Source organism: Pseudopodoces humilis, chromosome 3 (genome assembly GCF_049639895.1).
Source record: "Pseudopodoces humilis isolate 2021_Gansu_Grassland_sample_001 chromosome 3, ASM4963989v1, whole genome shotgun sequence".
Taxonomy (NCBI): domain Eukaryota; kingdom Metazoa; phylum Chordata; class Aves; order Passeriformes; family Paridae; genus Pseudopodoces; species Pseudopodoces humilis.
Window position 1 is genome coordinate 104,668,874 of NC_142202.1, and position 18,099 is coordinate 104,686,972.

Genomic DNA, 18,099 nt, shown 5'->3' on the forward strand with positions numbered 1-18,099 from the left:
TGTTTCAAATGCAGTGAGAGGTGCAAATCCAGCTGTGCCAGGGCTCTGCAGCCACTGAGAGGGTCCGTGGCTGGGCCTCAGGCAGGGTGGTTCTCTTGCTGCAGTTTGGAAGATGGGCAGATGGTGCCATCAGGCTGATTAACAGCACCGAAGCCAGTTTGCCAAAAGCCTACTGATTTTCCAGAAGGGTGACAAATCTTCTCCTTATGTACCAACACTGAGACTAAAGTAATCTGCTTACAGCAGGAGGGGAGTCAGCTTTCAGCATGATTTAGGGAGGGCTGGATTGCATCCAGACACACACCAGTATGATCTTTCCTGAGTGCTGTTACACATTGCCTTAATAATTAATTAGAGATAAATAACATTTATGTTTAACAGTAATTTGTAGCTGAAATAGGGCAGCAGACTAAGTGCCAAGACCAGATCCTGCACTGGGTGGATGGCTTCTCAACGAGTCAAAGGGAGTAGATTGTTCCAGGGCTCCTTCTTTCCCCAGGGGTCATTGTGGATGACCACATAGGGAAGCCACTGTGGTAATAGCAATGTGTTAATGTCTTTTCTTGACCGAATGAGAATCTAGGGAGATCTCTGCTTAACAGAGATCAATCATCAGAGAGAAATCATCAGATGTGATGATTTGCTGTGGTCTTAAAGCAACTGGGTTGTGGCCAGACATCAGCAAATGACATCACGAAACACTGTCACTATCAAGAGCACCTCCCTCTCCTCTGGGTTGGTACAGCCCCTCATGTTTGGCACTGTATGAACACAAAACAAAAAGGCGGTGCTGAGTTCGCAGTCTCATCGCTTGATCCATATGGCAATCATCACAGAAGTGTGTCAAAAAAGACTGATAGGTGTTACCATGAGGCTTTTCCATATCTGTCTAATTATAATGGGAATCCAGCTGTTTGGGTTGTAGTGGAAGAAAATAACAAGATTGTTTTTGTGATGTTAGGTCCTGCTCATTCCCAATCCCTCACCTTCTCCTCTGTGGTCCCTGCATGAGGCTGAAGTGTTGCTTTAGTGAGGGGGACCATGGTGATGCTCTGACAACCATGGCAGAGGCTGACCAAGCCCTGTGGGTCTTGTTCTCCAATTGTTGGGAAAGAAGCCAGTGTGCTCTTTCCAGTGAGACTGGGATGAAGAGAAGAAAAAGTCTGAGCTGACTCTCTCATATTTTCAGAGCATCATCATCTGTTGGCAATTTACTATTGATGCAGCTTGTACCAGGTTTACAGCAGGTCACTGGAAATGTATCTGGGCCCATTCATTGTTTTTAAAAGCAAAGCAATGCTTAAGGGCAACATTAATTTAAATTTACCTTCCTGCAGAAAACTGGACAGGGAGCCTTCCAAAAGATGTATGTTTATTATCTCTCTCTCCTACCTTTGGTCGTTGATAAATATTTATTTATGCTTTAACCTGCCAAAGGCTTTAAGCACAGCTACATTTCACTTCCCTCCAGGGTAAGTGTTGGCAGCACACCCTGTGGCACACCCAAAATTGTATTCCCATGGTGGCTGGGGAGCGTGACTAAACCCTGGAACCACAGGAACATGTGGGTCAGAGGCAGTGGGGGGAACCCCAGAAACCCCCAGCAGGGGACAGGAGCCCTGGTGCAGCCCCTCTCAGGGCTGTCCTGGGCAGTCTCAGCCTGGGACACATCTGAGCTAAAGGGAAAGGCTGTGTGGGCTGAGAGGGGAAGGGGTACAGGACACAGTGTGAGACACAGAGAAGGAGCATCTTGAAATTACATAAAACTTATTATGGGAGCTTTAGAGGAGGAACAATGCAGAGGGAAAGGGAGGTATCTTGATGGTTTGGAAAGAAATAAGGGTGGAAAACCACAACAATAAGGGGACCGAAGGGGCCAGTGGCATGTCAAGGGTTGGCTGGTTGCTTTGTCTGGCTGGTCATGCTCTGCACCTGGTCAGAAGGGTTTGTCTTCTCATTGAACTCTACTTCAGAGTAGAGTTTCATGGGTGAGAGACTCTGCTCTGTGTGCACTTGTGTGTTGGGGGTCTAGGTGAATCACTGATGAATGTCAAGCTGTTGTAACAGGTGAGTAGGATAAAAGGCTTTAGGAGACAGATACCAAAGAAGCCGTAAGGCTGGTCTGGATGCACTAGAGATCTGTGTGTTGGCTACTGGAGGGACAAGGGGGCCCTGGACAGCTACGGGGGGTATTGTGGGACCTGGAAGTCAACTGAAAGACCTGACTCTGTGTGCCTGTGCAAGAGCCAACTGGAGACAAGAGGATTCAGGGATAAGGTATGCTGAGACTTGAGTGTCTCAGGATAGTGGCTGGAGGAATCCACATTGTATAGATGTCCATATAAATCTATATCTACATCTATATCTATATCTATATCTATATCTATATCTATATCTATATCTATATCTATATCTATATCTATATCTATATTTATATCTACATCTACATCTCTATATCTATCTATCTATCTATCTATCTATCTATCTATCTATCTATCTATCTATCTATCTATATTCTATTAATGGGCTTTCATCATGATCTGCCAGAGAGCAGAACAGGATGAGCTCTTGGAGCTGGTTGTGTTTTTGTGTGTTTTGAGTGTTTCTGTGGAACTGATCACACGTGTACCCAGATATGTGTTGAGTGTGTTTGTGCTCATGTGCCCCCTGGGAACACACACTGAGCCTGACTGACAGCTGGCCCTGGGGCCAGGGACCTGCAGCATCCTTGCCTCTATTGGGCCACTGTATTTGTCAGCCTGTGACAGTGACCTGTTCACTTGGGCCTGCAGTAGGGTGGGAGCCAAGGATAGTCTCTGACAAGACTATCCTACTGCCTGAACAAAAGGGTTAAAAGGGAGAAAATTCTCCTTTTAATGTTTTCAAGATTACAAACTCCCCTTCAGTCAAGGCTGGATGATGACAGACAGCTAAATCCCCCATTCTCAGCACCCAGGCATATCCACCTTGCAACACTGCTTGGCTCAGCCACACCTGAGCCATCAAAGTTGCTCCCAATGGTATCAAACTGCTCAGAAACAAGTCATGGGTGTGATTTGTGAACTGAATGTTTGTCTACCAATCTGTCCCCTCAACAGGCACAGCCTGAGGGATGTGCTGAAAGTCTCCTCCAAAAGCTGTGTCACCCTGACACAGGAGGTAGCTGGCATAAAGCATGTGTTAGGCAACTGAGCAGACTGAAATGTGAACACATCAAGAGTGCAGAGTAGTTCCAGTGATGGACAAGTCCACTAGCAGTGATGAAGCTTTCAAGGCCTCAGGGACACACAGAATTTAGTTTCCGGAAAAATTTGCAGTCTTTCTTCCTTTTCATATGCTACTCTGAGTTGCTGTGGAGGAATACCATGATCCAGCCCTGTATCTCCAACAAAATATAATAACAAATTACAGGCTTTTGTATCACTTTGACATTCTCCAAGTGATTGCAGATGCACAAGATGATGAATTATTTAAAACAGATGCAGTACCTTTCATAAAATGAATTTGATTTAGTGGCAAGACATTATGAAGAAAACTGAGACAAAAGCCTAAGAGAATCTGTTTTCATAAAATAGAACATGCTTCCTGTCTGAAGATAATTTTGAGTAAACAGATGAATTAGCAGGTAGACTAATAGATAGATTGTCCACTAGGAAGACCTATTTACAAAAGAAACTAATACAAAATGGAGAATGTCTTGCTAAGCAAGATATATTACCCTCTCTCCATTGCACCTGCAAATCAGGCAATGGAAAGGAAAGAAAGAACACACGGGGCTTTTTTAGTTCCAAACTGCTCCTTCTTCCAAAGCTATGTAGTGGGTGCTGTGCAGGGAGGTTTTTGCTAAAGTACTGCTGATATATCACTTTGTAGATGTCTCTGAAGCCTACAGGTTCTTCCTACATCTCTGTACAAAACACATTCTAGATTGTCATGGCTTTTGTGGCTTATCATGGTCTGCAGAGTTCTACTGGGGGAAGTCAGGTCCTTTATCAATTGGGATCTGGAGGAGTTGTTTGAAGACATGAGTGTCCAAGAGCTTTTCTGCTTTAGCCCAATAAAGTCAGCTTTTCTACAAACCTTGCCTTGATGACATTCTTAAGCATGCAGGCCACTGTATTTCCTATTTCATGGAATGCATAAACTATCTTTGCAATGGAAGTGGAAAATTGCTCTCACATACTGCTTTCTTATTGTTACGTACTGACTTTATTTATTTATTTATTCTTATTTCTACTGAACACATCAATATCATTTATTTGCATATTTGCTTCACTGAAATCCCAAATTATACAGTATAACATCATATTCACCTAATATAGTATGAATTCCCCTGCTGTTTCAATTGGACAACTGTGGTGATGGGGAGCAAATAGTGTATTTCATCTTAGAAATGGCCCTGCTGAATGATATATGAACTTCATTTAATTTCCATCTTCTGTTCCATAGTACTTCTTTCCTTTGTTTTTTATTTTCCTTAATAAATACTCATGTTTAATATTTAAATACACAAAAAAAAAAAAACAAAAAAGATTAATAAACAGTTTCCTCTCCCTCTTTCTTCTCTTTTCCCCTCCAACTCTGGCAGCATGGCTTATATTAGAGGAGAGCACTTTGGCTCAAGCTTAGCCTGGTATAAGCAAACCGCTGGCAGTTTGCTTCTGTGTGGATTTGTCACTATTAATTTTTGTTCCAAGCTTAAGATTTGGGCACGTAACACTTTCCAAGTATCGGTCTCCCACAGGCTTTCTAGCTCTTCAATGGCTAATATCTGAGTTCTTCCACAGCTAGTGTCTGAGCTCTTCACATGAGTGAGCACACTAGCCATGCCAGCAGGCCTGCTGCTAGGAGCCCAGTATCACCTGGCACTGGAGTCTGCAGAGGATCCTGGGGACACATTGCTAAGTGAGAAAAGTGAACGAGCACCCCTCGAGCTCTCTGCTGACATGGGGTATTGCTTCTTTACAGCTACCTGGCAGTGCAGACGTGCACAGCCTCTTCTGTACAGCCACACACATGGAGCCTTGGTGGAATAGAAAAGCAACCCCAGCTACAGATGGCCTTAGGATAATAAACTGACTGCTGGGATATATATATGCCCTTCTTTCTGGATCACAGAACAATGCCTAATACAGAACAGGAAACTATCTTTTTCTATCTGTTTCTCTTGGGAGACAGATGCCCTAAAATATGGACTCTGGCCAAATAAATTTATTAGCCACATAGTAAACATCTTTTGAACAAGTGCTCTGAGACACAGAGGGAGATCATTGTTTTTTTGATAGAAGTGGCAAAAAAAGTGAATTTATACAGGTAAAGCAAAGATGATTAAAATCCTCCCCTGAGTTTCTCTTTTCCAGTTGCAGAGGAGTAGACAGTGGAAACGTATTGCAAACTTTCTATTTCCCATAAAAAGCCAATAAAAAGGTTAATGTTAAGAAAGAGAAACTAAGGTCAGTGTAACAACAGTTTAATTCAGAGTTATGACAGTGAATATATTACAGAGAGATATTACAGTGAATACTGGGAGTGAAACCAGTTACCCTTATTTTAAACAAAACACCCTTCTGAGGAAAGTACTTGTTTATTTAGACTGAAAACAGACACCAGCCAATTTGCTGCCCAGTGTCCTACTAAGCATCGGGTAGTGTGGGCCCTGATTCACCCAAGTGGTCTGAACTTTCCAAGTAGGGGGAGCAGTAAGTGCTTAGAGTCTTCGAAAAACTGCCACTCTCCAGTTCAGTGCTGCACATCAGAGGCACCTGAGACACCTGTGCTTTTTAACTTATCTGCAGACTAATTCTCCCCACTCACACATGCACATACAGGATGGGAATAACAATTTAAACCTATCTACATAAACACAGCTCTTTGAAAGGCTCTATTGATGCTACTACCTGAATCAGGAGAACACTTATGCACAGAGCACAGGCACACCCAAGTCGCATGGGAGGAAGAGTTTTAAAGTTTGGGTACAATATCAGGTTGCATCGAGGGGATTATTACAGACAGAGGGGAAAGGAAATTGAGATTAAGAATGGCTCAGGAGACAAAAGGGAAAGAACATGGAAAACAAGAAAAATAAAGCTCCAAGAAGCAGATGATTCACAGTTACTTTAGGCAGCAGTTTAAGTTTCTTAGTTTGAAGATGGAAATAACACCTACTTATCACCAAGACATGGGCTGGTAATTCATGTTGAAAAGCACTGAGAGATTCTTGGAAGAAAGGTACTTTTGGAAATGTCATCCTTGAAGCATTTGTTGTTATGGCACAGTGTGATTGTGGACTTCAAACTGCTACCAAAAAGTGATGTAAAAGGAAAGCAGCAATCCATCCAATACTGAATACTTGGCCAGCCCCAACATTTCTACCCATGATATCATCAATAAATAAATAATGGTGGGAAGAGTGGGTAAGTAAAAATTTAAAGTGTCTATTTTGCTATGTCTTTCACCTGGAAAAGCTCATTTGCGAAGTGTACGGCTCCAGGTACACAATCAGTTTAAAAATTTGTTTCCTCCTTGGAAACTTTAATCAGACTGCCAGAGTGATGACACCAGCATCGACGAAGTCAGCAAAACGAAGTGACAGATTTCCATGTTCTCCTAGTTTACAACAGTTACACTCAATTAGCACTGTACCTTTACTTCAGGATCAGAAGGGGTTTACCTTATAATATTTCTCTGTCCATTTCTGCGTTTCAGCACGTGCCTTCAAACCTTGCAGTTACATTACTTGCCTACTTCCAGCCTTGTGCCTTTAATCTCACTTCACAACTTAGCTCTTTGGGCTGCCAGGACTCAGTGCTTCTCAGAAGGGAGGAATGGGGAGTTCCACCCAAAATCTTTCCATTTTGGTCCATCTCTGTGCCTCTCTGAGATGTTCTGCTTTGGTTGATAGTGTGTCTCAGTCTCTTTCCAGATTGTTAATGACTTGCAAAGTTGACAGCATGGTTGTTGGCATTTCCTCTTCTTTATATACTCTGCCTGCAAGTGATAGGGAAAGACAGAAAAAATTAACGTACATTCAGATTATAAGAACAAAAAGACATAGAAACTGAAGTCTAGTATTTTTTTCTACTTTTAAGGTAGGAATTCAATCATGAACTGGACTATCCTACTCCAGATCCAGGCTGGTTTACCCCAGTTTATTCACTTGTGCTGAAGAAGAGGTGAAGATAGCACTGCCTCCATTGTACTCTGTGCTATATATTGCATTCCTGATGCGTATGTGCGACCAACCCTTGGCCACCTCTACAAATCAATCCTAGAGAAAGTCAGACCTGCTCTGCCAGTCAGAAACCTGCTGCTATTAGCACAGCAGTCTATTGGATACTTGTGTAGTGACACCCTTCCCTAAGGACATCCTTCAAGGAAGTGTAGGAAGGAAACTTTGTCAGCACAGCTGTTTGCCACTGAGTCTTACTACCAGAAACCTGGGATTAGATTCACTAAAACAAGTGTTCTTGTGCTCATCCCAGTGGTGCTGGTTTATGTTTCTGTCCTGGTCTCTGTGTAACTCCCTTGACTAAAAAACGTCCATAGAGAATGGTAGCTTGGTCATTTCCATTTCTCAAGACTGGTTCCACATCCCAAACATAGAATTGTTCTCTTCAGCCTGTATTGGAGGTGGAGAAAGAAAGAAATCCAGCTTTCAAGTGTGATGCTTTGCAGATAAGGGATGTTTTCCTCCTGTAACATATAAGCAGGCTTTATAGCACAAACACGACAGTAACAAAGATATCTGCTTACCTTTCCGCATGATGAAATCCAACCACAAAATAATGTTCACTTCTCACAAAATTTGGCAGCGCCTGTATTGTTTTTTTCTCCTCCCTTCATCATGTAATGCACTTGCTTAATGATCTCCAGGCCTCTATCATCACCTTCTTTTGTCTTGGCAGAACAGCCCAGGTAAGCATATGCCCCAATGCTGGCAGCCTAAGCTTTTCCTTCTCTAGTGTTAATTGTCTCCTAGCCTGGAGTAGTTTCTTCTTAATACCTTAATTCTATCTTGGCAGCCACTGGAATAATAGGTACTGTGAGGCAGAGCACTTAGATTTCTGGAACTCAGAAACCAAGGATGTTTGCTGTAAGCCAGTCCTGTCCATGAAGAAACACATTCAAATAACATCCGTAGCTGTCCACATCCTTGTGGAACACTGAGCAGAGATCTCAGTAACCGACTTTGTCCTTCCCTGACACACCCAAGAGAACGAGTTTCATCTCTTCCCCATCCACCTCTGTGTCAGTAGTGTCAGCATTGGCACAGTGGGAAGGTGTTAATGGCACAGAGCAAAGATGAAGCATATTTTACCACAGAGGTGATCTGCAGCTGTCTCCTAAAAGCAGCCATTGCTTGAAAATAAAGATGAAGTATGAAATGACATATTCCCAGGGTATGGAGTTTTTTTTTAAGCTTTTGTGAAGGGTAGAATGAGGAGAGGAGAGAAATTTCATTAGTTTGGAATTTCCCTTGTCTCCTTTTTTCTCTCCATACTCCTGTCTTACCTTTCTTCCTTATTTTTCCCTCTTTTAATTTCTCTGATATATAGATATATAGATTTTCTCTGATATATAGAATCTTCTGAAATTGTGACTACGTTGTTGTTGCCTAATATTATAAATAAAAAAATTAAGGTATAAGCCAAATCTGGATGTAACCAAGAATCCTGCAGTACCCTATATTTCTGTTTTATCATCTCAGATATTGTTTATGGCCAGTGTTCAGTCCATAACAGATTGAATTATTTTAGATTGAATGACTTAACTTTGGGAGTGAGGTGGAATGTAAAACAACTGTGATTTGGAAATTGAACAACTTTCCAAATTGCTTTTATTGACATTTTTCCTGCCATGATCTGTTAGTGGAATTCTACAATGGCAAGAGGTCTCCTGTGTGCACCCATGCTGCTTTTGCTCATAGAACAGTTATCATGTGTGAATTAAGAAAGTGTTCTCAGTCTTCATGGAGTCATGGTTAATTTATATGAAATAGAAGTTTGGTAGACTTACAAGACAGTCATTTCCACCATTTCAACCACCTTCTCTTAGATCAGTTTCTTCTAATATTGTTGCTGCCTCAGCTTCCTCAGGTCACAGTTCCCCTGCAGAGAGAACTGACCACCACACTTCAAAGACCACCATGAAGACCACAGTAATTAAAGGAATAGGTTAATGTACCTTAAAATAGCAAATCAATCTACATGGAGAGCCATATGACATCATTGTATTCAAAGAAATCTACTGTACTTCTGTCAATAAAGTGGAAATCACACAAATCATTAACAAATCACAACATGCTTACTTCAGAAGTTTCCTTGTTCCTATTGCGAAAGACTCATCCTGTGCGAGCACTTCAGAACTGAGCATGCCAAACTGCCTGGAATGTGGGCTGACAGTGCTGGAGTCTGAAACAGGAGCAGACCTGCCAGAGAGACCCTCCAAACATCACCTTTCAGATCTGCTGAGCCATCACGAATAAATGAATTGCAGAATCAAAGAATGGATAGGGTGAGGAGGGGTTATTTACTCCACCCTGCCCTGATCACAGCAGGATCAACTACAGCAGGTTGCTCAGGACTGTGTCTAGTTGGGTTTTGAATATGCCCAAGGATGGAGACTCCACAGCCTCTGTGGGCAGCCTTTTCCAGTGTCTGACCATCCTCAAAGTAGTGGAATGAAGTACATCCACTGGAGAGATGAAAGATAAAGAACTTCCCACTGTTAAGGATATAATCTTTAACTCCAGATAGAGAGACTGAATTCCCTGATACCTTGTTGGCATTGGACTAGCAATTTTTACTGTCTGTTTTCCTGGTAGACAATGACTGCAAGGTGTCTGCAGTCAGTAAAAACTGAGAACAAAGGGAACCAGGGGATGATAAGTTTGGTCTCTCTGCAGAGAGAGCCGTTTCCAAAGGCATTATTGGTGATGTAGATATGCAACATGATTCATACAGCTACAGAAGGGTTCTTTGACTGAGGTGAGGGCTTGTAGGTCTAAAAATTCTAGCCCAAGGACGAGGAACTTGTTTTATTTAATTTGAACTCAACTGGAGACAAAAAGCCACTTCAATTTACTGTAGTGGTAAACTACAGTACTACTACTGCCAAACCATATTTCCTGAGTCTTGTTAAAGTATGAATTTTAACCAACAGCTTCTGACTGACCTCTCTTATTCCTTGGAAGAGCAATGCCAGTGGATCCCATACAGCTCTTTAGTCATGAAAGCGTTTCTTTTTTGGGATTATGTGCTTTCATGTGCACTGTACTTAGCATAAACCTCTGTATGAAAATATGCAGGTCATTTCAGCTTCTCCTGCTGTGCCTTAGCATTCCAGTTTCTAGATAGATCAGTCTGGCTTGTCTGCTGAGGGCACTGATCCCAAGGGGCTCTGAGAATTAAATTCTGCTTTTCTCCAGGTATGCTGGAAAGCAATGGGCCTATGGTGACACACAGCAAGTGGTCTGGTTCCTAAATGTGCCAGAAATTGTTACCTTAGAGAGACAGATACTCACCAGTTCTGTCTGTTCTCTCTTATCTCCTCAGAGCATTTCCACACTAGCCTGTGAACTGCTCAGATTTCACTGCCTCTTGCCTTCCTCACTCTGCCGAGAAGCTTTGCCTGCATGGGGTGCAGGATGCCTGGTGCCGGCGTTCCAAGCCAGCATGCAGGACTCTGTGTGCCATTACAGCACACATGGCTCCCTCAGCATGTTATGCCACAGCAGGCAATGTACTTATTTGCCTACTTATTGACTAAAAGGAGAAAGATTGCCTTCCCCACTGAGCTTTTGTGCTTTTGGTACAGATCTACGCTTGAACACAAATTATCTGAGTTACAGACATGCCCTTTAGAAAATCTGTTTATCAAGAAGAGCAGGGGGAGAATATAATCTGGAAACAATCTCCAGTAATTGACAGGAATTGCCTTCTCAACAAAAAAATGCCTCTTGGATTAAATAAAAAAAACAAAACAAAACCTGAGTTTTAATCTCAAAACCATCAGCACAAGCAATAAAAGCAAACAAGTGGTGTCTTCTTTTTCCTACTTCATGCTTGCTTCATCAATCATACAGACATATGTGGTGCAGCAGAACTAATGCTGTGCTTAGAGAGTGCACATTTTGGGATAACTAGAAGGGAATATTCAGCTTTCCTAAAGAACTATAATTCAGCATATCATGCAGAAAATATAAAAGCTACAACATAAGTTAAAATTCAGCCCTCAAATACATTCGCTAAGTACAGATGTGTAATAACCACAGTGACTTAGATGCTCCCCATAGAGGCTGTTGCTGGAGTTTACCCCAGAACAGCGAAATGAGTGTGATCTCAGCCTGAGTTGGTGACAGAGCTGAGGCTCATGATATAAAGCTTCTGGAAAAAAGACTTATAAAGCATTTGAAACCCTTGGTCAAGGAGTTACATAGCTTTTGCTGAAGTCTGTCTTGCAAGGTGAGAGATGAAACATCAGGTGCTTTGCCTTCAGTGCAACTGTGTGGAAGACTAGAGATGTGACACTTCACTTGAAAATGAAGCAGTTATGGTTCAGACCACAACTGGGTGCTGCAAATACATGTGCTCAGTTACAAGAAAAAAATCAAGCTATGGATTTAACTTGGATTTAGCTCCACATTTGTGGAGTAATTTCTTTGCACAATTTGTTAAATGGAACCAGCAGGAAGTTTGGATGAGGCCACCCTGCTTTGAAGCCTTTAAGGAGTTCAGCAGTATGGATGTGGGACACTCGAAGCACACAGGTAATTGTCAGCAGCGCTCTGGGCAACAACAGCCGTGTGCTTTGAAATGAATAAGCCTCTTTTATTTACCTGCCTTCCTGTGGTACAGCACAGGTAAGTCGATCAAGATAATGCAAATTCTCATTTGCATTATTCCTTTTTCTATTTAAGGAAACGTTTTGCTCCTGAAAAGACAAAACCGATCACCCTGGCATGATTCAGAAATCAGAAGTATATTTAAGCAGCACCTCTCACGCCGGATGAAGCGCTCTCAGCCTGTCCTGCTGCCGCCGCAGAGGTGGATTTTTCCAGCCGTGGATTTTTCCAGCTGCGGAGCCGCAAGGAGCAGGCGCAGGGCGGTGCAGGGCGCGGAGCGGCCGCGAGAGGGCGCTGGGGCCCCGCCGTCAGCGCAGCGCGGCAGCGGGAGCGGCGGGGGAGCGGCGGCTCCGTGCGGATTTACATCGTCCAGGGAAAATACACAGCAAATTCACTCCCAACGGCCTAAACGTGCTTGGGACCGCGGGGAAAATAGCTACACGCTGCCAGTGCACCATCAGAAGGGCATGGAAGCATGGACATGATTTCCACACAGTTTTGTGAAGAATTTAAACTCGTGAGCAGTGACAACAAATTTAAAGGGACGATGCTAGCCAGAAATGTGGCTCGAAGGCCACAGGTACTGAAGAACATCCATGTTATTGCTGGATATCAGTTTGAATTTATTATGTTTATATAAAATATGCTGTACAAACCCCTGAAAGATCAAGGTACAAATTCGTCCGTCAGCATCCGGGGACATGCTCTTTTGACTGAGAAAAACAGATATTACAAAAAATCTTGCAGAAAATTAATTTTATTTCAATGTCTAGGATTAAGCGAACCTTTTGCCCTATTAATGCACACCCCTCTGTAACAGTCTGCCGCAAGTAACTTGTCAGTTTGATGTACTCCGTGATGCATTTGCTCTCCAAGCGCGTATTGTACAAACCACTTATTTTTGTTCTATTCACTAATGTCAGCGCTGGCTAGGAAAACGGGACACTTCGGATCCAACCCCGAGAGGCAGTTGCCACAGGACATCGTCTGTGTGGGGAAGCTCGCAGGGAAGAAGCTCGGGACACCACCCGGTTGAGCAGCGGTAGCTGCAACAGGGACCGAGCGCGTCGCTGCCGCCGGTGTCCGTGTGCCCCGGGCCCAGGCCAGCCCAACCCAGCCCAGCCCTGTCCAGCCCCGTCCAGCCCTGTCCAGCCCTGCTCAGCCCTGCCCTGCCCTCTGCTCCTATGTTCGGACTCGTGCCCTGCCCTCCCTGCAGCCCCACACTACAGCGCTTTGCGCCCCTTTATTTTCCACGTTCATTTTTTCATTGCTGTGACTTCCGATCTCCCTGTAAATTGAGACCCAAAGACCAGCTCAGTTCAAGCCTGCTGCTTCTCCCGGTTTACAATTCCTCCGCTCCCTTTCGGCTGAGAGCTGGCGACAGTCGAACATGATGAATTTTTTAAGGAAGGGAGTCGAGCGCTTTTCCAGTAGCACCCAGCAGACGCTTTTATTTTATTCAACCGCCTGCAATACTCTGTGTTCACTTTGCCCAGCCTTTAAAGCAGCACCTGGGACGCAGCGGCGCTCCCCGTTCCTCTCGGTTGCCCGCCCAGGCTCTTCACACCGGCCATCCCGAGCGGCAAGACTGCGGCGGGGACCGGCCCTGCCCTGCCCTGGCGCCAAGCCGGCATCCCCCGGGGCCGGGAGGGCTCAGACCGGGCACGGGAGCTCCCCGGCCGCCCCCAGCGCGCCTCCGCCCACCGCGACCCCGGGCCCGCTGCCCCGGCCCGGCCCGGCCGCTCCCGGCCCGGCCCGGCCGCTCCCCGCCCGCCTCGGCCCCGCCTCCCGCCCGCGGCCGCCCGCCAATCGCAGCGCTCTCCGCCGGGGATGACCTCACTCCTTGCCTTCCCATTGGCCAGCTATATTAAGAAAGTCGCGAGCGCCTTTAAATAGCGGCGCCGGGCCGCAGCTTGCAGCAGTGGCTGCGCGGAGCCGGTCCTGGGCGGGTTTCTGCGGTGAGGGTGAGAGCCGGCGGCACCGCTTCCACCCGCAGGGTTCCGGGACCGGCGGCGCTGTCCTGCGGCCGTAGCGCTCCCCCGAGACAGGGTACGGAGGCGCGGTGCCGGTGCGCAAAGAGAGCAGGGCGCGCCCGCCTGCCTGCGCGGGCCGGCTCGCCACGGTGCCCTGTGAGAAGCGAGAGGGAGGGGGAGGCGGCGGCCGCGGGGAGGAAGGCGCTGCCATCGTCCTGCTGCACGGCAAGGCCAGCTTGGCGAGCCTGGCCATGGCCGCCATCCGCAAGAAGCTGGTGGTGGTGGGGGACGGTGCCTGTGGCAAGACCTGCCTCCTCATCGTCTTCAGCAAGGACGAGTTCCCCGAGGTCTACGTGCCCACCGTCTTCGAGAACTACGTGGCGGACATCGAGGTGGATGGCAAGCAGGTGGAGCTGGCCCTGTGGGACACGGCTGGCCAGGAGGACTATGACCGCCTGCGTCCCCTTTCCTACCCGGACACCGATGTCATCCTCATGTGCTTCTCTGTGGACAGCCCGGACTCTCTGGAGAACATCCCGGAGAAGTGGGTCCCCGAAGTCAAGCACTTCTGCCCCAACGTCCCCATCATCCTGGTGGCCAACAAGAAGGACCTGCGGAACGACGAGCACGTGCGGAACGAGCTGGCCCGCATGAAGCAGGAGCCGGTGCGCACCGAGGACGGCCGGGCCATGGCCATTCGCATCCAGGCCTACGACTACCTGGAGTGCTCGGCCAAGACCAAGGAGGGAGTCCGGGAGGTCTTCGAGACTGCCACCCGGGCAGCCCTGCAGAAGCGCTACGGCACCCAGAACGGCTGCATCAACTGCTGCAAAGTCCTATAGGGCGTGTCTGGAGCGCGGCGCTGGGCACAGCGCCTGGGTCACCTGTTGGCAGGTGGAGAGGAGCTGGGTTACACACGCACACGGCATCTGCCTGTCCCCTCCGCTAGGGACTGGCCGTGGATGGGGTGGGGGCTAAGGGCGAGGGAGCACGCTCCTTGAGCCTTAGCCGAAAAGGGTTGTGCTTGCTCAGCCGTGGGGACAGAGGGAGGGGGGGGATTGCATGTCCTGAATCTTGGGAAGAAAGTGGGGAGAAGCCTTCTCCTACCACCGGCCCCTGCGAGTTGGTCGCAGACTCAACAACAAAAAGCTGCTGAGACTGGACTGAGTAAACGTTGCACCCGGTTCTGCCCCTCTGCCAAGACCTGCTGCTCCCTGCTCCCAGGCAGCCTCCTCTCTTTGGCAAGTGGAGGGCGGTGGAGCTGAGATGCTCAAAGGGACTTCTGCCTCCTGCCTGCATGTGCCTCCACCCAGGCAAGCTGGGGAAAGGGCTGCCCCTCCCAGGCTACCTGCAGCATCCTTGCTTCTCCCTCACGTGTTTCAGCCCGAGCCTGACCTGCTGTGGAAATTAGTGCCCTGAAGACGGAGACTGGGAGGGGAGGGTCATCCCAAGCGAAGCCTGTATATATGTTACCTTTTCTGTCTTGTGCAAACTGGGGTAGTGCAGGGGGTGCTTATTTAAAGTGAGGTGGGGAGGGTGTTCCCAGGTGGGACTTGTGTTGTGCAAAGGAATTTGCCCTGAGTGACTGATGCCTGCTGATAACAGGAGCCTTGAACTAACTCCAGCTGCAGAAGCCACCAGGCCATAAAGTAAAGCTGAACTGCCCTACTTGCTGGATATCTGCCTTCTGACAGATGAGGCAGGATGAGCAAGGGGAAGGAATTGCCATACTATGATCTTGGTGCCTGCTCCTTACTTTTAATGTTGTCTCCTGCAAATGTGTTGATTTGGGTTTATTTAAAAGTTTATTTTCAAAATAAGTTACTTTGCACAACTTGGTGGATTCTCTTTTTATGTTTAAATTAAACACTCAATGCACTCATCATCTGCATACAACACTGTAGCATTGGAAACATTTTTACTCAGTAACCTCATCTGGGTCTTGTTTAAAACTGATTTCAACACAAGACAATAAAACCACTGTATATTTTTGCCTTGGAAAAAAATAATGGGTGAAAGCACTGTTACTTATGCAGTGAGTACATCAGACTTTAGTATTAAAGGGCAGTTTAAAGAATCAAGGTTTATTTAAAACTTATTTTCACAAGGTGGCCAACCTCTGTGAAAATAATTTTCTGTTTCTCTGGTTCAGAGAACAAATGTATCCATTTTTGTTTGTTTACTTTATTCCCTCTTCCCTCAACAGTGGTACTGAGACTGTTTTTAGTAAACTGACATGGCAAAAACTGAGATGTATATGATGTTTACATAAAACTATAGTGTATGCAGTTTTTTATGTAAAGTATTAAAAGATTCTATGCTGACACTTGTGAGAGCAGTGTTGTGATTCATGGAGACTGTCCTCGGGTTGCAGCAGTACACCTGGATGGTGAACTAGACCAGAGTTTGCCCCTTGCCAGCACATGCTTTTATTTGGCTTTTTTCCACAGGGTGAAATACCTGTCTGGCTGCTTTTAGAGGATGGTGGTTTTATTTCCCTTTGGGGGAGCTGCTTCCTTAGTTTTTCTGTGTGTGGCATGTGGAAGCGTTCTCAAAAGTCAAGGTGGTGACTAATCCGTCCTTGTTGCTGTTGAGCAGGGGAAGCCTCTGGCTTGTGCTTGGGCTCCTAGGGAGCTGGTGTAGCAGCAAAACAGGCACAAAACCGAAAAGCAGCATAGCGGTAAGGGTTATTTTTCAATGAAGTATTTACATAAAAGCAGTTTTTATTAGGCCTCCCCTTTGCTTGAAGTGCATGGCTTGCTGCAGCAGGGCATGGGGGCAAACGCTGCTCTGTGTTGAGGCAGGAGTCTCCAAAGCTGCCTGGATGCATTTCCCAGTTGCTGGCCTCATTAATTCCCATGACAACATAAGCAGTCTGAACCTCTCGGTGTGAGGGATCCCCAGCAGGGCATTGTGCCTGTCCCTTCCCTCCTAATGCCTGAGCAGGTGCACAGGGCCCTGTGCTGCTGCTTGTGGCTGTAGCTCCAGGCAGGAAGAGGTGGCCTTGTGCAAAATGTGATTGTTGCTGAACAATAAGGCCAAGGCCCAAAGTCCTGATGTCCCCTATGTTGTTTTTTTTTTTTTTCTTCCTAGAAAAAACTTCCTCAGATACCTTCAAGGGAAATCTCAGGACAGGTTTCTATTTTCATAAATCTTCACCACTCCTTTTGTAGTGAGAGTCAAGATTTTTCTGGTTTTGACCTATGAATATCTTCTAGGGTACACATCAAAAATGCTAACAAATGTTAGCAAATACCAAGGCATGCAAAACACATAGTGGCTTTTGCTCATTTGCTGACAGAGGGCTGAAGGGTTTTTCAGGCAGACTGACATAGAAATAACAGGTTCCTTGTTCAACATCTGGAAAGTCAGTCAGCCATAATGTGAAAATACTAGAGTACATGCTCAGTCCATGCTGTGAGTTTATTACACTGTTTCCTATGATCCTTAACAAAAGACAGAGGCATTTTTGTGTAGCCAATTTAATCAGGATTTCTTGAAAGGTATCTAAGTCCTAGGTTTTGGGTGTCCTTCTCAATTCTCCTGAGATTCAAATTTCAATGTCAATTCTCTGCATAGTCAATGTGTGAGTTTCTTATCTTCAATTTGAGAACATTAAAATCAAACATACTTTGAAAGAGATTTCAGTTTTGGATGCTTAAAGGGCCATGGCCAAAGAGGCCCTCATTCTTGCAGGGGCACTCAAACCCCCAGCTCTGTGCAGAGTAACACTCTTACATGTGATGCCAGCCAGTGATGTTAAACCTGCACTGGAAACCTTCTCATTAAAATGATTGCAATAGCTGAAAACCTTATCAACTCAGTTAGACTGCAGCAATAACTAATCTTCTCAAAACCCCAAAGGAGAAAGCATTAATATTTGTATTTTAAACACTGGGAAATGGGTTAGCATTGCATCCCTGTATAATTAACTATACCAATATTTTCCACTGAGGTGCTTACAAGGTAATTACATTCATTATTTCCAATTGGATCTTTGCCCAAGTCAGGGATACAGCCTCTGGCTGAAGGGGGAAAAGCTGCAAGAAAGCACATTTCGGTTTTAACCGAGCACGACCTTTCTCCGTTACTTGTGAAGCTGAGTAAGCTGGCAGGGTGAGATCACTGTGGGAGTCCACCCACTGAGCTCAGATGGTGGGATCAGAGCTCTAACATCACCCCTTTACTTTGTGTCACATTGCTGGGCTTGCTTTGCTGAGGGGAAACATAAGGTGGGGCACATCCCAGCCTTCGTGACTCAGACACCCGGACAGTGTGAGAGTG

The 18,099-nt window shown here is 45.8% G+C and overlaps 1 protein-coding gene across 1 annotated transcript; it reads left to right on the top strand.

Moving 5' to 3' along the window:
• Positions 1 to 13,774: 13,774 nt before the first annotated feature.
• Positions 13,775 to 16,141, top strand: RHOB (ras homolog family member B). The gene has a single exon (XM_005521835.3). It carries the CDS (start codon positions 14,067 to 14,069, stop codon positions 14,655 to 14,657), a length of 591 nt encoding a protein of 196 aa, XP_005521892.1. The 5' UTR covers positions 13,775 to 14,066; the 3' UTR covers positions 14,658 to 16,141.
• Positions 16,142 to 18,099: the final 1,958 nt, after the last annotated feature.